The sequence below is a fragment of the Cololabis saira genome, chromosome 4, assembly GCF_033807715.1.
Source record: "Cololabis saira isolate AMF1-May2022 chromosome 4, fColSai1.1, whole genome shotgun sequence".
Lineage (NCBI taxonomy): Eukaryota > Metazoa > Chordata > Actinopteri > Beloniformes > Belonidae > Cololabis > Cololabis saira.
In genome coordinates, this window is record NC_084590.1 from 47725521 (window position 1) to 47752166 (window position 26646).

General features: G+C 43.2%; 1 protein-coding gene and 4 non-coding genes across 5 annotated transcripts; 3 read left to right on the forward strand and 2 right to left on the reverse strand.

Moving 5' to 3' along the window:
- The first annotated feature begins 4345 nt into the window (after positions 1-4345).
- LOC133442587 (zinc finger protein 239-like) lies at positions 4346-11007 on the forward strand. The gene is made up of 4 exons (XM_061720595.1): positions 4346-4916; positions 5085-5537; positions 9307-9354; positions 10928-11007. Exons 1-4 carry the CDS (start codon positions 4433-4435, stop codon positions 11005-11007), a joined length of 1065 nt encoding a protein of 354 aa, XP_061576579.1. The 5' UTR covers positions 4346-4432.
- trnan-guu (transfer RNA asparagine (anticodon GUU)) lies at positions 9589-9662 on the reverse strand. Its single transcript has one exon. It is a non-coding gene; the product is annotated as a tRNA-Asn (tRNA).
- On the reverse strand, positions 9878-9963 carry trnar-ccu (transfer RNA arginine (anticodon CCU)). The gene is given in 2 exon segments: positions 9878-9912; positions 9927-9963. It is a non-coding gene; the product is annotated as a tRNA-Arg (tRNA).
- Positions 11008-20850: 9843 nt separating the features above from the next.
- Positions 20851-20965, forward strand: trnal-uaa (transfer RNA leucine (anticodon UAA)). Its single transcript has 2 exons — positions 20851-20888; positions 20920-20965. It is a non-coding gene; the product is annotated as a tRNA-Leu (tRNA).
- A 4442-nt stretch (positions 20966-25407) lies between these two features.
- Positions 25408-25479, forward strand: trnap-agg (transfer RNA proline (anticodon AGG)). Its single transcript has one exon. It is a non-coding gene; the product is annotated as a tRNA-Pro (tRNA).
- The last annotated feature ends 1167 nt before the right edge of the window (positions 25480-26646 follow it).

Consider the following 26646-nt stretch of genomic DNA (forward strand, 5'->3'; position numbering starts at 1 on the left):
AAAATCTCTGCATATGGTCAGAGGCAGGAGTAGATTTTGTTAACACCAATGAAAAGTTTAGAACTACGAACATTTCAGCAACACAAAGTGTGTACATTTTACTCTGCTGATTTTACCCATTAATCTATTCTGCTCATGTTTCATGAATGAGACCCACTGAGTTCATAAACGTTTATGGTCACTTTGGTTCTTTTTGGTTTTTTTCGTGGAAATTCTGGTTATCAAGAACCGTGAGACATCCAGGTTAAGCAAAACAATATTATTTCTAACGCATGCAAAAGGAAAGGGTCACAGAGTGTACCGGGAATAAAGGGAGGCTCTTTGTGCATCTATGTTATGTTATATATCAGATACAGGTGATGGTATTCCTGCTGGGCATTGCTGCCTGACACACCTCCTCCAGTGTCTTTGAACAGGTGTGCTGTGACCCCTCACTAAACACCTCTGTGAGCCTAAACGGGTCATCAGCTGGGGACCACCATTCATTAACGTTTCGCTCCTTTAGCCCCAGTACGTCTCATGGTGGCGGAGCGATGGCAGGGATCTCTCCCTGCCACCCCCTGCTGATGGCCTAGGTGTTAATCCCCCAGCTCTTCTGCTTCCTCCTTAGCCACGGCCAGAAGTTGCCTTTCTACTAGTACTTGGCTTGCTTCCGCTCGTACGCAGCCTCCAAACCTCCCTCCCATCGGACGGTGAGTTCCACCAGAAGGACTGCCTTGCAAGCCTCTGACCACAGGACTAGGTCTGGCCGCAGCGATGTTTCCACAATCTCCCTGGGGAACTGGAGTTGCTTCCCCAGGTCGACCCTCATGGACCACTTTTTTCCCGGTGCGAGGAGTCTTGCTGTAACTCACTAGTGGGACGGTTTGACAGCCACTCCACCCCTTGCAAACTGGATAGGATGTCTGCCTGGAGTGGAAGGTCTGCTGTTTGCTTCCTTTTTGCATGTCTCTGAAACCTCCGCCAGTTTTCTCAGGACTTGGTCATGTCGCCATCTGTAGCGGCCTTGGGACACCGCTGTCCTGCAGCCTGACAGGATGTGCTGGAGATTAGCCTTGATGGTGTTGCAGGGTGGACAGGTCTCTTCGGCACCAAACCACTGGTGGAGGTTTCGGGGACAGGGCAAGGTGTCATATGTTGCTCTGATCAGGAAGCTGAGCCTAGCTTGGGGGATCTTCCACAGGTCAGACCATGTCATGGATCTGTCTGTGAGGCCTTCCCATGATGTCCAACGTCCTTGCTGGCCTTGGGACACCGCTTTGATGTTAAGGCGTTCCTGCTCAGTTCTTGCCACTTCCGCCACCACCATGGCTCTTCGGTCTTCTTTGGAAGCCTTTGACCAGAACAAGGGAGTAACGCCCCTCCCGAGGCCTGCTCGACCCTCCTGGACTCTGCTTGGCCGGAATTGATTGATCACTATTTCGTCTGATTGAAGTCGCTGATGATGATCAGAGACTGTAAAGGCAGACGGAAAATTACTGGGCTGCCTGTTCTCAAAACAACCGCTGATTCTACTAATTTGACCTCGAGAGAGCGGCTTGGAACGACCGCTCCTGCTCACAATCTCCTGGAGGAATGCAAACAAGATAACTCTCTCCCCTAGCCCTTCCCCCTCCCAAAACACCTGAGGATCCGCCTCCCAGAACTGTACGGCTGCCCAAAACCATCAAGGATGCTTGGCTGCTCTCTCTGGGCGAAAGGTCCTCGGACTTATCGCGTCACAGACTCTCACATACACACTGACACACACACCCCCCTCTCTCATCCAACCGCCTTCCTGGCTCCCCCTCTTATCAGCCCCCCTGACAAGGACGTTCGGGTTTGAGCGCCAGCTACGCGGCCCTCACTTGGATGAACTGTGCCGGCAGACAGTGATGTCTGCAAGGTTCTCATCCACAAAGTCATAAATCAGCATATTGCAGAGCTGTCAACTGCAACTGCCTACTAAAATGTCAGACCTTTGTATAACATGACACTCGGGTCACAACTTAAGAAACACATAAAGAAGTTATTTGTGTTCAACAAACACAACAGCAGGAGTGGCACAGGAGCCTGCTGGTTATATTTGTGCAACATGATTTGGGGCAAAGTGGCTATGTAAATCCTGTTACTCAGCATTGATCTGCCACCTGCTCCATCTCCTGCATCAGTCAACTCTTCTGATGGTGGTGAAGCCAGCAAGACCAACCAAACAGACAGTGGGCTGTCACGTTAGGTAGGACCCCTCGATAATTCCTCCCGAGTCCTTTTCCCTCCCCATAACTCCTCCTCAGGGACCAGGGAGGAAATAACACGCCTTGCATTTACATTGCCCAATGCCTGTTAACCCTTTAATTCTCTTTAATTCTTTTTGCCTGTTAAACAGGAAGAGTTTCTCTTGCATATCTTGCATTTAGTGTATCATTTAGTTTATCAGGTTGTATTTTTTCACAGTATTTTTTTAACGCCACTTCCCGCGAAAAGGGAGGTGACGTCATTCCCCTCGGAAACTAGTCGGTTTGAATTTGCGTTCTTGTTCATGCTTTTTATCAGAGATTTTCACAATAGATTACTCAGCTACAACCCACACACACACACCATACGCGTGGAACATATTCACTATACAAGCCCACACAAAAACATATTATGGATCCACCAAAGTCCGTGTGCGCAAAATGGTTTACAGTGAGCAAAGCTGAATTCAGTGCCAGATGAAGACGCAATATCTAAAATGATATATCTCAAAAACCAAAGTATTAATTAATTCCAAATAAATTTCCTGTGGTTTGAAAGGCTTCTGTGTTACTTTTATCCATTGACAATTTTGATGGATCTAGCTATGGGATCTCTGTATTTAGAAAAATATGTGTAAAAAAAAAAAAAAACGATTTACATTTTTTTGGTAGTTATTTGCACTTTTTGTCAATTTATTTAGTTAGTATGGACTTTCAACATACAGATTAATAAAATTGGCTTATATGGGTTGTTTTGATGTATAGGAAATAAAAATACTCAATAAAATGGCAGTATCCTATGCAAAAATGTAAAAATATGCTTAGATGGACTTGTTCTATGGTAGGTCAAAAAGGGTTAAACAAACATTAATCATCCAGTGATAATAATGGGGTTGTATCTAAAAACGCTGACCGTACGGTGTTTTTTTTTCCTTGCCCTGTTGGTGGAATCTTGAAATTCCAAAGTTTCTGGCAAACTTCACCCCAAAAGGTTCCTCATGACTTCCTTCAGTGGTTTTTTTGAGGCTTGGCAGTGATGGTCAAAAGTTTGAAGAAATAGTTCTAGACTTTACAAGTCTAGAGAACAAATATTACTTAAAAAAAAAAAAAAAAAAAAAACATTAAACTGGTCAACAATACATCTATACGAGGACAGGAAGCTGTATAACTGCACTGCAATTTCCAACTGGCCAGCAATAATTCGCTTGGTGATTTGTATGGATGAAGAGGTCCCACACTGGCAAAAGTGTGGGACTAGCAAAAGTGGTCCTTAAGGAGAAGCAAAACGTGCTCAGTAAGATACTTTATATTGCAGGCAACATAGAAACGTTTGCATGTAAATTATTAGATCATGATCAAATGAAAAGCACAATAGTACATAAGCATTTAAGTTGTGTATGTTACCCCTCAGAGCCACCCTAACACATGCCGCTCCTTGATAAAATGAGGACTTAAGAAGAGCAGAGGAGTTTGTGCTGCTCATGCAAAAGCATTACACCTTTACACTGGCAGTCTCCAGTGACAAAAGTGCGACCTATGGTGAGATTTTATCCATCCTGAAAAATCTACAGCAACACTACACCGTACAGGAAGAGGACTCTGCCTTGGTTGCATTTGTCACTGGCTCACTGGCTTTATTTTTGACTGCTCAGTTCATATATCTTTTTTTAAAAAGGACAATTTTATTTATTTATTTATTATTATTTATTTATTTTTTCTGTTAGAAACATTTTGGAATCCTGGAATTGCCAGAGAATGATGCATGTTGTATTTGTTCATTTCTATAGGAGAATATTTATCTTATATTGGTCATGCTAATCAACTTTTTGTTGTCTCTTTTTTCCCAAATGAGAATTGATAAGGGAATCGATAAAAACCGATTGTTAAGCAGAATGAAAAATGGTTGGAAGATCTTATCAATACCCATCCCTATTAATGAACTATTTTGATGGTTTTCGTGTTAGTAGCTTTAACCATTTACACTTTTGATTTGACGTACTGAGATGTTTCATCTGAAGGTCTCTGACTGTCAAGAACAGCACTTTAGACAGACAGCACTTTATAGAAACTGAAAAGCTTTTGTGAGTCAGTCAACAAGATGATTTAATTCTTCTTCTCTGTCCTTACAGAAACATAAAGGCAAAGAGAGACCCACAAGTTATCGTTGTGATCACTGCAAGAAAGTCCTCACCACTTCATCAGGTCTGAGAAAACATAAGATGATTCACACTGGAGATAAACCGTTCACTTGTGATCAGTGTGGAGCAGCTTTTACCAGACAAGATAGTCTAAGGACTCACCAACGTATTCACACTGGAGATAAACCGTTCACTTGTGATCAGTGTGGAGCAGCTTTTACCACATCAGGTAATCTAATGATTCACCAACGTGTTCACACTGGAGATAAACCGTTCAGATGTGAACAGTGTGGAGCAGCTTTTACCACATCAAGTAATCTAATGACTCACAAACGTATTCACACTGGAGATAAACCGTTCACTTGTGATCAGTGTGGAGCAGCTTTTACCACACAAGGTCATCTAAAGATTCACCAACGCATTCACACTGGAGATAAACCGTTCAGATGTGAACAGTGTGGAGCAGCTTTTACCACATCAAGTAATCTAATGACTCACAAACGTATTCACACTGGAGATAAACCGTTCACTTGTGATCAGTGTGGAGCAGCTTTTACCCAACAAGGTAATCTAATGACTCACCAACGTATTCACACTGGAGATAAACCGTTCAGATGTGATCAGTGTGGAGCAGCTTTTACCAGACCAGATAATCTAATGACTCACCAATGTATTCACACTGGAGATAAACCGTTCACTTGTGATCAGTGTGGAGCAGCTTTTACCCAACAAGGTAATCTAATGACTCACCAACGTATTCACACTGGCCATAAACCGTTCACTTGTGATCAGTGTGGAGCAGCTTTTACCACACAAGGTCATCTAAAGATTCACCAACGCATTCACACTGGAGATAAACCGTTCAGATGTGAACAGTGTGGAGCAGCTTTTACCACATCAAGTAATCTAATGACTCACAAACGTATTCACACTGGAGATAAACCGTTCACTTGTGATCAGTGTGGAGCAGCTTTTACCACACAAGGTCATCTAAAGATTCACCAACGCATTCACACTGGAGATAAACCGTTCAGATGTGAACAGTGTGGGGCAGCTTTTACCACATCAAGTAATCTAATGACTCACCAACGTATTCACACTGGAGATAAACCGTTCAGATGTGAACAGTGTGGGGCAGCTTTTACCACATCAAGTCACCTAAAGAGACACCAACGTACTCACACGAGTAATAAACTCTAAAGATGTGATCAGTATGAAGTGTGGAATTGCAAAAAACACCTCAGCACAGCAAAAAAAAAAAAGCAAAATAATCAGACGTCATACGGAAACTTGAAAGACTAACATATGATGCCCCCTGGACACCTCCTGGGAAGGTGTTCCTGGCATGTCCCACCAGGAGAAGATCCAGGACACACCGGAGGGAATGTCTTTTGGCTGACCTGGGAACGTCTCTGGATCCCTCCAGAAGAGCTGGAGGAAATGTGTGGGGTTAGGGAAGTCTGGACATCTCTGCTCAGACTGCTGCACCCGCTAACCAGTCCCACATCAAGTGGATGGAAATGGATGGATGGATGGACAAAATCCATATATCTGCAAAAAGCACAACTTTGTTACACTATACTGCGATACAGAATGTAATCTAACTATAGCATTAACTATTCCACAAATACTGCATTAGCGCATCTCTAACATCTCTGCCTTCCTCCTCTCCACCCCGAGCCACTGCCACCACTGGCTGAAGTGGTGCTGCTGCAGGTACATCCTATGATGTTTCATAAGTCTTTCCATGACTTTCACACAGATTATGCAGTGGACAGGAAGTCATCACCATTAATTTCACCAGTCGGACATCACAGAAGGCAACCTGCTGAATTCATCTTCCACAACCACTCGTGCTCGGTTGACTTTGTGCTTAAACGCAGACTGTTCTGCTGTCAGTCGTCCAGTGTAATGGAATGGTTTCAAGAGCCAGTCCTGCAAAGGATAAGTAGAGTCTCCAAGAAGGAAATACCCAGCAGTCACTGTATATTCCTGATGTGAAATAGGAAGATGTTCCTCCGACTGGCTAACTCCTGTGTATGTATTATATATGTAATCAACCATTTGTCCTTGAGAGCTGAACTTTCAGGATCGATTCCTCGAATGGTTTGCTAAATTTGCCCCTTTTAACATTTCTTGATATTTTGATGTTAAATCCAATGTTTGTGGAAATTTCTGTACATTTAATAAATTTCAGTGGCCTTTTACCTGAAGTCTCCATTAACACCAAACTTGGCACAATTAATTTTTTTGGATTGTACTTGTCAAGCCTAACAGGTTTGAGGACGGTTTTTCAAAAAACGTAATCCTACAGGAATATATCATGTGTCATATCATATTTGTTTAAAAAATCATGTATGGATATTTAGTAAAATCCATGAATAGCAAAAAAAAACCTGTCAGATATTCAAAAAGTTATTTGAACGTTGAAAGTTGCGGTTCTTCACGCACACATCAAGGCTGGCGTACACACATTTCTGAGGTTTTGTCCGTTGGCGACACTCACTGGTGATGCAGTGAAGTCCAGAATATGAGGAAACATGACGTCAACAATAAGTTCACGACCACAAGTGAAGGACACGACAGTCCCCACATCACCAGGTAAGTTACACACGAGTGGAACTGAAACAATCTCACAATAAACCATGTGAACATATAAAGGTAGGAGCACAAAGATGTAACCTGTCAATCACAATGTCAGCCTTGGTTCTGTTAGAGGAACCTGCTGATGCAGGATCAGTAGCGAGTCTTCAGGGACCACGTAGACCTGCTGGTCCAGGACTAAGACTGGACCATCAGCTGGTTCAGGTACCAAGAGGATCTTCTGGATCTCTGCCCTGAACTGGACCAGCTGCTCCGGTTCAGACCAACATGATGCTTTCAGCTGGAGCTGCTGACAGGTCGGACATCTGTCGCCATGACGACCATATGGGAAGACTACTGGAGATTATAGCCAGATCCTAAAACATCCCATAACTGTCTGGACAGAAAAACATTAAAATACATTTTGCAGCGAAAAACCGGTTCTCTAAAGTTGTCTTTTAAAATAAAACTAACATGTCACTGAAAGGTTGGTTGGTACGAACTGATGTGAATCAGCAATATATGAATAAAGTTTTTATTGAATGTTTGGGCTACTTTCAGAGTCTTATATGGAGTCGGCTGCAGGATTATAGAAAGTGTTAGACCGGTCTCTCCTCCTGCGGCTGCAACAATCAGAGTGGAGGAATCCGATCGTGATGCTTCATGTTTTAAATATGAGTTCATGTTGTTCACACTGTTACACAGAGGTGATCACGAACATCCACAATGCAAACTATGAGACTCAATACACGTGTACATTGAGCTTAATCCGTTGGTATATCATACGCATGACAGTAAAACGGAACAAGGAGCTGTTTTTCGTCCCACCAACTTAAGTTCTGGTGTCGGTTCTTAAATTACAAACAAGAAGAAAAAAAAAGAGTGTAATGATGCACTAACGCTAAATATTAACATTCACAAAACTTTACGAACATAATAAACCCACAACTCTTCACGGAACTGCATGTGCACTCGACTCCACGTTGATTGTGATGTTCAAAGAAACGTGCGTGGATTTGGGCGTATGCACAGTTTTGAACATCTGAATAATTTTTTTGCGTACACAAGAATTCCACGCACGGACCAACCTTGAAATCCACGCACTCTTTGTAAATGAGGCCCCAGTTGTGCAAATTCTACCACTTTAAAAGATAAAAGAGACCTGTAATTTTCATCACAGAGACAGAATGACAAAAAAACAAAGCAGAAAATCACATTGTCTGATTTTTAAAGAAAATATTTGCAAATTATAGTGGAAAATAAGTATTTGGTCAATAACAAAAGTTCATCTCAATACTAATTATACTATACTAATACTTATACCCTTTGTTGGCAATGACAGAGGTCAAACGTTTTCTGTCATTCTTCACAAGGTTTTCTACACTGTTGTTGGTATTTTGGCCTGTTCCTCCATGCAGATCTCCTCTAGAGCAGTGATTGGTCCGTTCCTCCATGCAGATCTCCTCTAGAGCAGTGATTGGTCCGTTCCTCCATGCAGATCTCCTCTAGAGCAGTGATGTTTTGGGGCTGTCGCTGGGCAACACAGACTTTCAACTCCCTTCTTTCAATAGAAGAAGTTTAAATTAAAATCTGTCAAAAATCAAACATTGTGGGGTTGCCGGTGGCCTGGGTTCCAGGTTCTTCCTCGTCGGCCCCAGGTCTTGCAGGTGGCGGGGTTGCTCTCCCCCCTCCCCCACTATAGATACACTTCAGGTGGAGCTTTGATAGTTTTTTTACGCACACATACACGCACGCACATACACACACACACACACACACACACACACACACACACACACGCGCGCACATACGCGCACATACACACACACACACTCACACACACTCTCATACCCACTCACATACATACGCATAGCCACATAGACATATACACACACACTCACTCACGCACACATGCATATATATATATATATATATATACATATTCATACATGCACACATACACACACATAGCTACACATATGCATACACACACACGCACGCACTTAGCTACACATACATACACGCTTACATACAGCCACTCAGTCATATACATATACACACACATACACAGCCACACAAACATATACATACACACACAAATAGCCACACAGACATGTACATACACACGCACGTATACACACACACCCACACATACACACACACACACACACACATAATCATATACATACACGCACACACACACATAGATATATACACTGGCTTGTTCACCTGCATGCTTGCTCTGTAGTTTTTGGGGTTAGTTAGCGGTAGCTTAGCTCAGACTGTGTTTGGATCTCGAGATTTGGGTCGATTGCTGCTCGTGTTTTGGTCGGCTTGTTGATTTTGTGTTTCGTTTGTGGTTTTTGTTGCAGATTTCACCGGCACGGTGCATCCAAGTGAGCGCTGCAGCTTCTCAGGATGTAAGGACCATTTCACCCAGTATAACAATAAATGTTTTTGAAAACGATTATAGACTATACCTTTAAAGGGACAAGAGTTCATTTGCCTGGAAAGTCCTGTTTGTTTGTGGAGGTGTGAATGCACAGTGTTGCTCTTTTTACCAGGTGAAATTCCTGTGTACATTGGGCAAAAAAAGGGCAATATCTGATAGCCTAGTTTTGTTCTCAAGGTTGACAAAGGCCCAAATCAATGCACGTCCCTGGGTGGGCTTGAACCACCAACCTTTCGGTTAACAGCCGAACGCGCTAACCGATTGCGCCACAGAGACCAAGGCCTGTCATGCTTTTTGGGTGGGCGTGGCCATACAGGTAACTCCGCCCTTACTTCTCAATCGTTTGGTGACCATTTACAAATTACAGCATCTTCAGGTGTCAGTAAGCATTTCCGTACAAAGAGTTGAATAATTTTAAAAACAATATAATTCTCACACCTACATCAGTTGATATTTCTGCTCTGTTCTCACTTTGGCTAAAGATCAACTCCCGACTCTGGTGGGACTCGAACGCACAACCTTGGAATAGCTAGTAGCTACTAGGAGTCCAATGCGCTGTCCATTGCGCCACAGAGCCGGTGGCTGAAAGGTTCAGTCCAGGGACTCTGAGGAACCCGGGGACCGAGACCCAGGGTGAAGGTACATCTCAGGGAGCTTTGGTTCCTCGATCCTGATCATCTCTGATCCTGGATTTAGACAGATCTCTCAAAGTAATCCAGGTTCTCTTTGATGTTCCCACCTGAATATTATTGCAAGTAACTTTAATTTTAATATCGTTGGTACTTTTAACCCGGCTAACCCGATTTATTTCCGAAAAATAATCAAAATAATGTTGAATCTCTCTTTTCAGCTTCGTGTTTATTGGATGGTTCCTCCTGCGGGGATTCGAACCAAGATACAACCCTTTTGAACTCATTATTACAAATCTAAACCTGCTGAGTCGTACCGCAAGAACCAAAGACAGTCTGCCTTTACAGTTGAAACAGACCGCTGTTGTGTGGGTGTATCAGGCATTTACCACAGCGTAGTCAGGAACAGAACAGGAACTTTATTCATCATCAAATCAATTCAACTGCACCATCCTCCTTCTTCCTCCCCAATGCAATGTCTCATTCTCATCCACTGCCCAGTGTAACAGCGCCCTCTGTCGGTCATAAAATATGACCGTCAGGTAATTGCTGTGCAGGCATATAATTCTGACAATTACTCATCGCATGAACACAACAACCGCTAGTCAACAGCTGGACCACGATGGATCGACACGGACCAACAACCAACGTCTGAATCTCCAACCAACGCTGCAAGATCCTCAAATGGATGGAAACATGACCTCAGTTTGACATTTGGTCAACCAGGATGTCGGACCACTGCTCCTTTTGTCTGGAGGTTATCTCAGCTGATCTTTCTGCTGTTTTCTCACTTTGGCTAAAGATGAACTCTGGACTCTGGTGGAACTCGAACCCACAACCTTTGTATTGCTTATTACTGCTAGAAGTCCAACGCGCTGTCCATTGCCCCACACAGCTGTTGCTGGTGTCAAGGGTTCAGTCCAGGGACTCTGAGGAACCTGGGGACCGACACCCAGGGTGTAGATACATCTCAGGGAGCTTTGGCTCCTTGACCCCGATCATCTCTGATCCTGGATTTAGCCAGATCTTTCAAAGTAATCCAGGGTCTCTTTTATGTTCTCACCTGAATGTTATTCTACGTAACTGTAATTTTAATATCTTTGGTACTTTTAACCCGAAGTGGACTCAACTACCCTACTTATTAAGAGGGTTGTGATTTTTTTATAATTTTAACTGAGAACAGAGAAAACATATTCAACTTCGACTGATGTGAAATCTAGGTACAGCTATTTGTGCCAGACTGAAAATATGTTTGTGTGGCTTTCTGCCCTTAAAGTTTAGTATTTAAACATTTAAACTCAAGGTCAGTGAACTGACTAGCAGGTCAGTCATTCCACAGTTTTCCAAATTTCTTACCTTCACTTCTCCTAGATTACAGACTTCATTTCATCAAGTGATTTCATTTTTCCACAGCATCACCTGAACATCTCGCTGTAATCTGAGGACCCGGTCAACAGCTAGTTAGGCCGGATGAGGAGCAGCTGCTGCATCTACATGATGAGGCTTTTTAAACCTCCACCCGGGTGTTGTGACTTTACTCTGTTTCAGCAATGGAAGGTGTTGGGGTCCTCCTGGTTTCAGTACTGATTGCAGTTGTTGGTGAAGGTTTGTCTTGTTTTTCTTACTTAAAAATGTGTTCTATATTTTAATGTGAATTCAGGTATTTGGAATGTACAGTCTTTTAAGAAGCATCTGATCTGTGTCCTAACTGTTCTCCAGGCTGGTGTTCACCAATAAACCAACTATCTGGTAAGAAAGTTGCTTGTATTCATGTTACAACCAAATCTTTTTCTTGCACTAATCTCATGGTCTCTTGTATAACAGATATTTCTGCAGGGACTCTTGGACATGGCCAGTCAAAGGAGTCCATGTTGCTCAAACACTTAAATGAAGGTAAGCAGGTTTAGGAAGGAATCAAGTCTTGATGGTGGCTGTCAAACCAGCTTCATACTGTCTGCCAAAACCGCTGCTAAACATCAGAGTTAAGCCGAGGTCAGATGCCAGGGACGTGCTAATGACTCAACCTACGTTGGGGATAAATGTCTTTCAGCTCAACTGGAAACCAACAAGGCCGGAAAAATGGCTTCCCTTGTGACGGCGGTGGACAGGGCCAACGTGTCTGTGGTGGACTCTGGCGTCACAGAGGCCCCTGCGGTTCAGGCTCTCCACCATGCCACCACAGAGGCCCCAGAGGTCCCCGCGGTCCGGGCTGTCCGCCATGCATCCACGGAGGCCCCGGAAGTCCCTGAGGCCCCTGAGGTCCCCGTGGTCCGGGCTGTCCGCCATGCATCCACGGAGGCCCCGGAAGTCCCTGAGGTCCCCGCGGTCCGGGCTGTCCGCGATGCATCCACGGAGGCCCCGGAAGTCCCAGAGGTCCCAGAGGCCCCTGAGGTCCCCGCGGTCCGGGCTGTCCGCCATGCATCCACGGAGGTCCCCGCGGTCCGGGCTGTCCGCCATGCATCCACGGAGGCCCCGGAAGTCCCTGAGTTCCCAGAGGCCCCTGAGGTCCCTGCGGTCCGGGCTGTCCATGCCGCCACAGAGGCCCCGTCCCATCCATAGTCTTCACTGTCATTTTCAAGCTTAGGAAAAGTATGCTCGACGGGTCGTTGTGTGGGTTGCTCATGACTGAACAGTAGCATCTTGGCTTTTTTTTTGTCTCGACCAATTCTGAATAAAGACCTTGTACAAAATACTTGTTTACAATTTTTCCACACTGCCTTCATGGCACACATGCCACAATAGAGGCTGCTTATCAGAGGATTGATTAGACATGAACTTCCCATCCATTTTCCACCACTTATCCGGAACCGGGTCGGAGGGGCAGCAGCCTCAGAGATGCCCAGACACTTCCTCCAGCTCTTCCGAGGGGAGTCCAAGCCGTTCCAAGGCCAGCCGAGAGACATGGTCTCTCCAGCGTGTCCTGGGTCTCCTGCCAGTGGGACATGCCTGGAACACCTCCCTAGGGAGGCGTCCATCTGATACAGATGCCCAAGCCACCACCGACTTCCTCCCAGACCCTAAAACTTTGCCTCCAGGACTCCTGGGCTGTGGCTTGCTTGGCCTGCAAGTACCATCTACTGTGTCCGGAGTCTCACAGGCTAACATGGCCCGGTAAGCTCCTTCAGTCTGACGGCATCCCTTACTTCAGATGTCCACTACCGGGTTCTAGGATGCTGCCGTGACAGGCCCCAGAGACTTTAGCTGAATCCCAATCTCCACCCTCACAGACTTACGTGCGCGCTCCCACGACTTGCGTAAGGGTTCAGGGCTGTCCCATTCCTAAAGTTAAGTGCGCAAGGGCTCCCGGCAGACATTTTGAGCCCTTACTGCTCACTTCCTGTATCTCCGCAGACTTTTGGAAATACCCACAGTTCATTGCGTTGTGACATAAAAGGAGGTTACCAGGGAGAATGTAAACAAAACAGGTGGCGGAGGAAAAGAATTCATGTGAGACGAAAGAAGTTCACCGTTAAGCATAAATACATAGCCCACTGGTGATTTAAATTCAGAAACTGGTGTCCCGTGATTTTTCAACTGCCCTACTATTTCCTTTTACAAACAGGGAGCGACCAACAAACGGAGGGAAGAAAACCAAAAAAAGGACAAATGAAGTTTTGGACTTTCTTCAAGACTAAAGACAAGAAAAGAGGCTGAGGGAGCTGGATGAAAAGGAGAGGGGAAAGAAGAGGGATGACCAGTTATCTAAGTTAATTGACATTTTTGGGAAGATGGTGAACAAAATGTTTGCTTCATTTTTTTATTCATAATTTGAGGTTCAATTTCTTTTTTCATTTTATATTAGACAAATCCTCAGTTGACCTGCTGGTGTTGAATAAACAAGACTTGCTTTTCTTTGATCTGAGTACAGTGTTTGAATTAAGATTCCCTATGTTAACAGAAATGCATACATGTAAATACTAGCAAGATAGTTTTAGATCCAACACAAACAAATCAGGCAGTAATTTGGTTATTCATTTATTTATGACCACAAGATTTAAACAATTTCAGCAAGTTGAACAAAAACGTTGGAGTAAATAGTGAAAATATAACTGAAATATTTAGCTCAGGTTACCATCAATTTATACGCTCTTACAAAAATGAAATGACATCATGCTGAAAAATGGAAAGTAATATTAGATGGTCATAACACAGCTGGAATATTTAACTCAGGATACCATCAGTTTACACGCTCTTACAAAAATAAATTACTCTGCGATTGAGCCTGGCATACTGGATGTGCTGGTATGGGTAGATTGAAAGAAATACACACACAAGGAAATGCATATTGTACTGTGCGCAGGTTTAAATTGTGTTCTTTGTTGAATTTTATGCTCCTTTATATAGGCTACCAATTTGTTTTCAAACATCCGTAGGATGATCATTTCCCAAACTTATACCGGTACCTAACATTTTGATCTAACTAGGAATTTTGTAAATTGAAATTTTAAATAAAGTTTATAAAAAAAAAACATTTTGATCTGACGTGTTTCCGGTTTCTGCTAAGTGCTGTCCCATTCCTATTTATACCATTTGGAGCCCTCACACCCTCTCCCACTCCCACCGCTGACGTCACTGAAAGTCTGTGAGGGTTCAGGGCTTGAGGGTTTAGGGTGGAGATTGGGATTCAGCATTTGCGTCCACAACTTCGAGCCGCCGTGTCGACAATGGAGGCAGAGAACATGGTCCCGTCGGACTCCATGTCCCCCGCCTCCCCTGGGATCTTGGAAGTTCTCGATTAGAGTTGAAGACTTCCCTGACAGAGGGCTCAGCCAGACATTCCCAACAGACCCTCACAATACCTTTGGGTCTGCCCGGTCAGTTCAACTTCCTCCTCCGCCAGCGTATCCAACTCACCACCAGGGGGTAATCAGTTTACAGATCAGCCCCCGACAAAGTCGTTTCAACCCTACTGCGAGGGTTTTGGTCCAGGGGTTGGGTCGTCGAGGCACCCAGCACGACTGCTACCCAGACCACATAGCGCCGGCCCATGTTATTAATTAACTCAGTAATAACTGAAGCCTTTGTGGCACAACAGGGGGAAGGGTGGGAACATGGGAACCGCAGCAGTAAGAGCCAGGCAAACATTCTGTGATGTTTTAGGAACCACTGGACAACGACGTATTTGCCTGGAACACACCCATCTTTGGTCAGTTACCACCATCTAGCCATTTTAGGTTTACTTTACTCAATGTTACCCTTGATGCTAACTATCATTACCTTACATTCATTCTGTCCTCATTTCTGATGTCATTACTGAAAGGACACTTGAAATGAGGAGCGCCGAAGCTGGAACAAGTACTTTTGTTTTATTTTACAAGTTTGGCAATAAAACTTGTTATTGGTACAATCATGAATCTCTTTACCTCTGTTGACATCTCAGCTCCTCAAATTCAAACGTGTGGAGGAAATACAAGAGAGGCAACGTTGTCAGGAGTGATGGAAACACAACCTCAGTTTGACATTTGGTAAACCACGATTTGGGACCACTGCCCCTCTTGTCTGGAGGTTCTCTCAGTGAACTCTGACATACAGAGGAAGTTCTCACTTCAGTTTCCTTCATCAGCTGATATTTCTTCTCTCACTTTGGCTAAAGATGAACTCTCGACTCTGGTGGGACTCGAACCCACAACCTTTGAATAGCTCATCACTGCTAGCTGTCCATTGCGCCACAGAGCCGGTGGCTGAAGGTTCTGTCCAGGGACTGTGAGGAACCCGGGGACCGAGAACCAGGGTGAAGGTACATCTCTGTTTCCTGTCATGGAAAAATGGAAGGAACTGGAGTCTGGTTACTCAGCGTTTTCCACCTGAGTGGGTCCAGTGCTGGCTCAGAACCAGAAACTTTTTTTTTTTTTTTTATTGATCTTTTTAGGAAAAAACAACATACAATGACAACATGGACACATACAATCAAAGACACGAACTATGCATCGTACATTGTCCCCTCTTTTTTTTCTTTTTAAACACACAGAACCCAACCAAGAACAGAGTCTCTGTAGAGTTAAACAAAAAATAAACAGATGAGCAACAAATGGTCGATGGAGGAGAGCAATGGATGAGCAAATGCGGCATAGAAAAACAAATGCAGTGGTAAATGCAAATGCCCATCACTAATATCTCATTAAATGGAAATAATAAATAAAACACAAAATGAAACATAAATAACAATAATCAAAACAAATAAATAAATGAAAGAAATGAAAAGAAAATTAAGGTAAGGGGGAGGGATCAGTCGGTGGGTAGAGTCTTCAACGAGTTAAAGTAATCCACAAAAGAATGCCATTTATGAACAAATTTAACTGAGTTGCCCTTTACTGAATATCTCACCTTTTCAGATTTTAGAAAAAACATAACATCACTAAGCCAAAGAGCAATAGACGGTGACTTGGGGGATTTCCATGAAAGTAGGATACGACGTCTAGCTAAAAGAGATGTGAAAGCCAATACTTCTGACTGTACGGGGCTGATATGTGAGGAGTCAACCGAGAGTCTGAATATTGCTAAGAGAGGGGCCATAACAACATTTTTCACCAGAACTTTAGACATGATCACAGAATAGTCACTCCAAAATTTCTGTAACCTAGGACAGGAGAAAAACATGTGACTTAAATTGCAGGGAGAGCCCTGGCATCTGTCACATAAGTCTGCAACATTCGGATATAATTCAGATAATCGGGATTTTGATAGGTGGGCTCTATGCAGCACCTTGAATTGAATAAGTTCTAGTCTAGCGCAAGGCGTGCTAGATCGTATGCTGCGGATAGCTTTATCCCACAGCTCCCCTGTGAAGTCAAGGCCCAACTCCCGCCCCCAACGCTCCCGGGCTTTACCTACAGAATGATCATCAAATGTCATACACAGTGCATATATCCTAGATATTAGGGGTGGGAAAAAAAATCGATATTTCAATATATTGTTGTGCTCTCTGTTTCAATAAATAATCAATATACTGTCGGCTAATATCGATATTTTATTACAACACACATAATGGTTTACGCGGTTGTCACCGCACTATTGTTCAAGCTCTGCCCCGCCCGCCCCCGCTGCCCTCGTGAACAAAACAAACGGCCGCCTGAGAAACCAGCTCAGAAAATACAGAACGACCGGTTTACTCCGCACAGACAGCGGGCTGAGCAGCACTGTTAATGCTGGAAGTTACTTGCTGTTTGAGCCGGTGTTTAAGCTGCCATGTGCGTTAATCTCCGCTCGCACAGACAACCTAATGCATTGTAAACGGACCCCGCTCCGCTCGCGCTCCACGTGAGGAGAGCGGCTCGTACTGTAATACAAAATTATTCCACCTATTACAGACGCCGTTAAAGTAAATGATCGTCAGTCTTTTTGTGTTATGCTTTTCACTCTGTAAGTGATCCTCGCTCGTATCCTTCCGTGTCCAGTCAACCGTGTGCTGGGAAAACTTGCAGACCATTGAATCACCAGCCAAGCTACACACGGACACGGACACTCTCATACACACTCAGACACACGGCCACCCGTGCACAACCAGTGTTCAGTGCTTTGGATATTTCAGCTTAAATTTCAAAATGTTATATTAGTTCAATGAAGTTCATATCATTTATATTTATATTTGTTTGGTTTCTTCTGTTATCAGATACAGTTTGTCATACAGTAAGTGAAAAATGCCTGATGCTTCATGGCAATATGTGTGTGTGGTGACAGAATAAATTAGACAGGCTAAAAGGATATTGGAAAAGAAGGGATATTGAAAAGCATATTTGAGTTATTTATTTCTTAGTTATTTCACAATAATTATTTGTGAAATTATTATTTATATAAGAGAGAACCCTAAGATACGGGTGTTTCCCAGATGACTTCTTAACACCGTCCTTTAGTTTCGCTCTTTCAGAAGCTCTTTAGAGGAGCTGTCCGGTTCTGAAACCAAATCAATCGATGCCAGGCAAATCCATCACCGATCACTATCAGTGTATTTTCACACGCAGCGCTGCTACCAACGCACTAATTCCCTGCTGCCTGTGCGTTACAATTAAAAATTAAGATGATAAATATAATTCAATGACCCTTTTTCATGATGAAAACAAGACTGCAACTAAATAAGAAGTAGTCTTGGTAAGAGAATAATGAGGAAATGTATTGTTTTATTAAATGTGAAAGATGGACGAAAGGACAAATTAACTTAACGATCATTCAGCATATTGGACCACATTCTATCCTCCTGACTAGTAAAACAGAATCCTTCACCTCAAAAAAATATGCTTGACCGTTTTCACTATTGCATTCATCAACGTTGTATTTGCGGATGTTTGGAGACACAGCGGGTGTGGAGACCAGTGTTGGGACTAACGTTATTCAGTAACGGGTTACAGTAACGCCGTTAGTTTTGCGGTAACTAATACTCTAACGCATTACTTTTTAAATTCAGTCACGCAATTACCGCTACCAAACGGTGCGTTACTCCGTTATTTCTGGCTACAGTGAAGCTTTTTTCCCCACACGCGGAGACCAGAGGAAACATAGTGTGTGTGCGTTCAAAAACATGACGGTCATGAGCCAAGAGAAGGCGAGTTTCGCAATGTGGAATTACAGCAATCCCCGGTTTTTCGCAGGGGTTAAAAGAGCAGGTTAAAAGAACCCGTGATAAGTGAAATTCTTTTTACAATTATAGAAGGCTTCAAATTGCAGAGATCAGCCCCGCCTCGCACGTATTCCACTGCTCTTCTGAGCCGCTGCATCCCGACTCTGTAGCGTCTTTTTATCCTAAAGCTGCGGTGCAGGTGTGTTTTCAAGAGAAGAAAATAGTTAGCCTATGTGTTGTTGTCTTCGCTCTTTTTTCTACTGGGAAAAAAGATTCTTATAAACCAACATGCTACCATTGGTTATTATATTTGAGGACTGTAATGAACGATTCATAAAAGGCCGTTCTTCAGCTGCTGCTGAAGCTCATTGGCCGTTCTCAGCTTGTTGCTAAGCAACCAACGTTATTGATACAGGAAGTGAAGAATCGGGGAGACTGTTTAGAATGCAGAACATGATGCACAATGCAAATCCATACAGTACCTGCTGAAATGAAGGCTAGCGGGGCATGAAATGGGAGCATTTAAAATAATGTTTTTATTTAAAGTAACTAAAAAGTTACTTTTCATTATAGTAAGTAACGCATTACTTTTTGGTCTAAGTAGCTGAGTTACTGAGTTACTTTTTAATTAAGTAAGTAGTGACGCTAACTAGTTACTATTTTTCAGTAACTATCACAACACTGGTGGAGACGCAGCGCTGCTCCTCAATGCACTAATTCCCTGTCATCACACATGTAGGTGCTCGGGCTCGGGCAGGAGGATCGGTGTCACGGCTGCCTGGACAGCGAGAACATGCTGTATAGCAGATAAATGTCAAATAAAGTATATCAAATAAATGATATTCATGATCGTTTTATTTGTGCGCATAAAGCATATACAGGAACACACTTGTTATTCCTTATTTTTCTTTTTTTTCTCCCTTTGCTGTCACAAATGAATGCTAAACAATATAAATCTAAAGTATAAAATAGATCAAAATTTGTGCGGGGTGCATTGTTTTAATATCTCGTTGCTTGGTGTGATATTGATTTGCCTGACGCGGCTGGATCTGTGAGTCTTTGTTCACTAAGATGGTTGTAAAGACTGGGTCAGCAGCATCTTTCATTTCCTTCTTAATGAAAGAGATACTTAAGCTAAGAGCAACTCTGGGAAACGCGATTTTCTTTCACAGGCTCCTTAAGAAGGTTTGAAAGAAGTCTTTCGCTGTTAAGAGCTACTTAACTGATCTGGGAAACCGGGCCATTATTTGTTGCACTTATGTCTTGCTGTCACCTGAATGAAATGATGTTAACAGACTTATTAAGACATGATAGTAAAAACTTAGAAAAAGATGTTTTCCAAGTTCAGAGTTTTATATTTGGTAAACTTGTATTTGTTTAAATGAAATTTAACGTTAGTCAAAGGAAGCCAATGTTGGTTTGACTGATTTCAGCCACAGTAAGACGTTATTCAGTAAATGAGCTCTACAGCTCATATGTTGGACGACTACACATTCAGTCTGTCCACTGTTGTCTGTCAGACTCTCTGAGTTCATTAACAGCGTCTGGAGGACATTTCTGAACGTATCAGCTGTTTAAGCTCCTCCTACGTTTCCATTAGAAGCTGTTGTTCACTCGGTGAAACATCAGCAACACTCGTCCTCCATTTCTGAATCAGGACATCTGGGACCGACCTCACGGTCTGCTTAAGACAGACGTCAACGTGCACGAACCAGGATTAGTTCAACCTGGCTTCACATAGCTGCACCTCCTCATCCTGGATCGTCTTCCTGCAGCGGAATCATCCAGGAGGAACTCAGGAGGAGATGTCAAGCCTTTCTCACACATCCTGGACTTCTTCTTTCTACTTTCATGCAACAAACCTCCCAACTGTCCCAGAAAAACTACATCAAGATGATCAACAATGAAACTAATCCAACCGTGGAAAACATTTGAAAAAGCAGCAGAGAAAAGCAGCTGGAGATGACTTTGGAGGTCTGGAATACAATATGTAATCCTGGATCAATCTGGGAACTTTATATTGATGATGATGATGATGATGATGATGATGATGATGATGATGATGATGATGATGATGATGATGATGATGATGATGATGACGATGACCCATAAAACAAATGTATATTTGTCAATATTTCATTTTTGAGTTGTCTTAGGGGAAGAGGTTGTTACTTTAAACCAGTTTCTTCTATTTCACATCTGGATAACTCTCCGTGGGTAAAACTGGAAACCCTGATTGTCATGTAAAATTTCATTGATAACTTTGTGAGGTGTTATAGTCGTAGTCAGAATGGCCGAGTGGTTTAAGGCGCCAGACTTAAGGATAACGTACTTCCTTCATGTGTACAGAGTATTCTGGTCTCCCAAGGGAGGCGTGGGTTCAAATCCCACTTCTGACAATTTCATGCTGCTTTCATGCTGCTTTGACCAACAAAGCTCTCTTTCTGTTTACCAACAAAGCCACTGTCGGTTAGGGCCCAATAAATCAAAATGTGTACCCAAATCTACTCAAAGGGCATTTTACTACATCCTGACATGAGTGGAACATGGTCTACAACACTTTTTTTATGTATTATTTATTTATTATTAACATTGGCATGTGAGGCCCCAGTTGTTCTTAGAGAAATCCGCATGAAGACGAGGTAAGTGAGGGGTAACGGAGGCCCTGTGGCTTAGTTGGTCAAAACACCTGTCTAGTAAACAGGTTTACTAGACAGTAAACCTTTGGATGAGAGAAAGATTAGAGATGTCTCATTCATCATGTCTGTTACCAATAACCATGCCATGTTCAAAGTCACTTAAATCACTGTACTTCACCATTCTGGTGCTGGTTTGAACCACAGCAGATTCTCTTGACCATGTCTATGTGCCTAAATACATTGAGTTGCTGCCATGTGGTTGGCTGGTTAATGAAAGTCATTAAATATCAAATTTTTCGCCAGGCCTGGCTTGCGTGCAAAATTTGGGGCACGTCCGCCCGTTTCTCTCTCAGGCCAGCACGGAGGTGCTGATGCATGCTTTTATCTCTAGTCGTTTAGATTATTGTAAGGCCCTACTCTCTGGTCTTCCTAAAAAGAGTATTAAGAACTTACAATTACAAGAGAATTCAGCCGCTCGCGTGCTGACGAGGACCAGAGGGCGGGAACACATTACAACTGTTTTAAAATCGCTGTATTGGCTCCCCGTCCGCTTCAGGATTGATTTTAAGGTTCTTTTACTGGTTTTTAAGTGTCTTAACGGTCTTGGGCCATCTTATTTATCTGACCTGCTTTTACCGTATCAACCCTCACGGACCCTGAGGTCCTCTGGCACCGGCCTTTTAACCATTCCCCGAACCGGGACCAAAACCCACGGTGAGGCTGCATTCAGCCATTATGGCCCTTATTTATGGAACAGCCTGCCAGAGAACCTCAGGACCGCAGAGAACGTTGATATTTTTAAAAGGAGGCTCAAGACACACCTTTTTAGTTTGGCTTTTATCTGACCTCATTTACCTAGTCTTTTTCATCTTAGTTATTGTGTTTATTTATTTAGCTCTTTTATTATCTTTAAACCTTTAATCCATTTTTAATGACTTTCATTTTATTTTATGTTATTTATTATTCATCTTAAGTTTTGTATAGATTTCTCTAAACATTTTATACTTTTAGGCATTTTTTACTTTCTTTTCATCTTTTAGTTTTTAGCTCCAGTGTTTCTTCAGGGGGGTCGTCCACACTGGGAGGTGTGCCTGCTCTGCCCATGGGGGTGTCGTCATGGGGGTCCCTCAGGCCTGACTCCACCTTCTGTGTGGGGTCTGCCCCGGTCTGTCCGGGTTGGGGGGGTCTCTGTGGCGATGCTCCTTGTGGTCATGGTCGGTGATGCCTCTCAGTGTGGACGGCCACCCATAGGTAGTGTTTTCCTCACCTGGATCGTTAGTGCTAAGCCATGTCACCAGTCCACTTACTGTGTGTGCTGACCACTATACCACCATGCTGACCACTATACCACCATGTTGACCACTATACCACCATGTTGACCACTACACCACCATGTTGACCACTATACCACCATGTTGACCACTACACCACCATGTTCACCACTACACCACCATGTTGACCACTACACCACCATGTTCACCACTACACCACCATGTTGACCACTATACCACCATGTTGACCACTATACCACCATGTTGACCACTACACCACCATGTTGACCACTATACCACCATGTTGACCACTACACCACCATGTTGACCACTACACCACCATGCTGACCACTACACCACCATGTTGACCACTATACCACCATGTTGACCACTATACCACCATGTTGACCACTACACCACCATGTTGACCACTACACCACCATGTTGACCACTACACCACCATGTTTACCACTACACCACCATGCTGACCACTACACCACCATGTTGACCACTATACCACCATGCTGACCACTATACCACCATGTTGACCACTATACCACCAACGCTGCAGGAAAGAACCTGAAACAGCTGAATGAGACGTCACAGTTTTCCAGTCACATGAGACGGTGAGCAGTCATGATGTCAGAGAAAGTAACTCTTTGGTGATAGTTTTTCCAGTGTCACAGGCTACTTAACTCCATTTGGCCCTCAGTTTACACAACAACTTCTAGATTAACGATTGCATGTTTGCAGGTATGTTCAGTTAGACATGTAATGTATTTATCAGATTTGGATCTTTGGACAGTGATCCGTTTATATTAAAGGAGCTGTATGTAAGAGGAATAATAAAACGAATCATAAAATGACCCCGATATGTCAACAGACATTTAAAAATCATGTTCATTTCAAATACTTATGTCACTGACAACAGCACTCAAGCCAGGATATCCCAGTTTAAAAAGAGGAGTTGCAGCCCTCAACTGATGTTTATGTTGTCATTTTTTGTTTTGGCCTGAAGCTCCACCCTCCACCTATCTCCCAATCACCAAGTCAGTATTGTTTCTGAAGCTCCACCCTCCACCTATCTCCCAATCACCAAGTCAGTATTGTTTCTGAAGCTCCACCCTCCACCTATCTCCCAATCACCAAGTCAGTATTGTTTCTGAAGCTCCACCCTCCACCTATCTCCCAATCACCAAGTCAGTATTGTTTCGGCATCCGGGTTGCAAGCTCAGCTCTAATTATGGCAGCCATGGCAGCCTACGTTCCTGCTGCATTCTGCAGCATACCTGGCAACCTCTGGTCGGGGGGAGGAGGGGGAGGGTACACGCCGCTCAACAATATTTTGAAAGTGACTACAGTACCAGTTTTGGCCATTTCTTACAGACGGCTCCTTTAATGGCAGTTAAAGATTTTCTTTTTACATTTCTTTTTTCTAAAGCAAAAAAGTAACTTGTGTCCCTTTCTCCTCCTCTAGCCAGAGAACTAATAAAAGCTCCTTTAGCCAAGTCTAAATAAAACTGATCCAGGTGTAGCTGGATGTTTTTTAATTCAAGTTCATCTTCTAAGGTAAGTAGTTCTTTTGAGAGAAGGAGATCAAGTTTATACATCAAGTCAGCTTCTAGTTTATGTTGGAACCACGTGACCTCCACAGTGCACACAGACAGTATGACGTAGTATTTTGTTCTTAAGAAAAGAGACTTACTTTAAGGTAAATACATTAAATAAAAATGTATTTTTTTTAAACTCAGAGAGAAATAGTGTTTTTGTGCTTGAGAAGACAAGGATAGTCTCATTCAGTACTCCTTTTACTTGCTTTTAAAATAAATGTGTTTATACTTCACCTGAAACTTTCACAACAATATTAATTTCAAAAAATTAGATACTTCAAAAAGAGCATAAAGTATTAATGTTTTCAATAAAACATACAACTTGGGTTTGGCGAGCTCAGCTGTTTAAATGCCCTTATTTATAAAGATTTTAGTAATTTTTTCTTGTTTGTGCTTTTAGTTCCTTGTTCGTCTTTGCTTTGATTGTCAATATTATTATTAAATGCATGCCTTGTCACAAGTTTTTAATTTCTCAATACAACCTTGTGTTAGTGCTGCAGATGACAATAAACTTCTTGAACATGTTTGTAAACTGCATCTAGAATAACTAACGTTTCCTTAAATCCCCTCTTCATTGTCACAGCCAAGAAAAACATCCAAACTAGATCTTAGTGTACCAATTACATTTGATTAAAACCTATTAAGTGGATTCCTCTCCCTTTCAGGCGCTGGGCTCCGCCGGCAGCTGCAGGAGAGCCGTCACAGCGACATCAAGTGGCAGGCAAGTGACATTACATCAACAAAAAAAACTCTTCCTTTTTATTTCAGTTTAAGACAAAAGATAATCAAAGCAGAAAAAACATATCTTCAGCAACGCTATCACTCACATGCACTTAATTTAAATACAGAGGCTCTAAGCAGAACTAAAGAACCCCAGAGCGTCTTCATGTGGCGGGCGGTGATTCGGGGAAATGTCGCCATCTGCTGGACGAATAACTGCACCGCAGACACAAGTGCACGCCATGCCAGGAAGGTGGTGCGGTCAAATTGGTCTCGCTTTGGGTGCGAGAGGTCCTGTGTTCAAAGCCTGGATTAGCCCTGTTTTCGCACATTCTCGCCTTAATGGGGATATACATTCGGCAAAATGAAACTAAGACTTAGAAATTTGGAAATATTCCTTGTTCAGTCAGAGTTGGGTGACTGAAGCTGCTGCATTGGGTACTTCCGTGTTCATGTAAGAAAGTGAGAAACTATTCCAGAAGATTGTTTTTTTGTTTCATTAATCGATATCATGTTTCCAGGTATGAAAGCTCTCTGCAACACTTGCATTCTTGCTTTCATTTCTACCACCAGGTGGTGCTGTTGGGACACACCACCCGTTGGCTTGTTGGTCTAGGGGTATGATTCTCGCTTAGGGTGCGAGAGGTCCCGGGTTCAAATCCCGGACGAGCCCCTTTATTGCCTCCAAATGTGATCCACTTAGGTGCCCTTTATCGGCCGGGCGAGCTCGGTGACTCTAGTCGGGTTGCTGCGCGTCGGCCGTCATTCAGGCCGACTCGACATGTAAAATTACGAGCTGCGTCAGAAATTGTATACTTCCACCCTAATGACTAACAAAAACAGTATTTAGCTTAGCTTTCCTAGTACTTTGCAACCTTTCAATCTTTTCAGCAAAAGCCTTAGCAGTTAGTGTTACCACACTTTTTTTATTCTTCCTTTGCATACCGATGCCATCAGTGTTAATGTTCCTTTCAGCCGATTGCGCAATAGCCTCCACGGGCATGTCCACAGTTTTAAGTGCATCCATGATTTCCCCCACACGAGAGCTGCCCGACGTGGCTGAGGGGATAAGCTCTGCGACCAACACTCAGACTTTAACATTGGGGGAGCAAAACCGCAAGCTGGATGCATTTCTTGAGCAAAATCGCAGGCTAGCAGCGGTTTTTGAGCTCATTGGCAAGATTGAAAAGACCTTGGAGAAGTTGGAAGCTCGGCTTGGTGGGAATTGACCACAAATTTGTCTGTTTGGAGTCGCCATTGATGAACCAGAGACTTAAGGCAGATGGAAAATTACTGGAATCAGCCTGTTTTCTTCAATACAATTGTTGATTCTATAATCTGACCTTGACAGAGCAGCCTGGCAGGCAGCTCCAGTCACAATCTCCCTGGAGGAATGAAAACAAGACGCCCCCCCCCCCACTGGCCCTCCCCTCTTATCAGCCCCCCCAACAAAGTCTCTGTGCGTACGCCCAAATCCATGCACGTTTGAACATCACAATCAACGTGGAGTTGAGTGCACATGCAGTTCCGTGAAGAGTTGTGGGTGTATTATTTTAGTAAAGTTTTGTGAATGTTAATATTTAGCGTTAGTGCATCATTACACTCTTTTTTTTTCTTGTCAGTTCGTACCAACCAACCTTTCAGTGACATGTTACTTTTAATTTAAAAGACAACTTTAAAGAACCGGTTCTTTAATGTTTGTCTGCTCAGACGTAGTTATTGATGTTTTAGGATCTTACTTTTATCTCGAGTAGTCGTCCCATACGGTCGTCATGGCGACAGATGTCCGACCTGTCAGCAGCTCCAGCTGAAAGCATCATGTTGGTCTGAACCGGAGCAG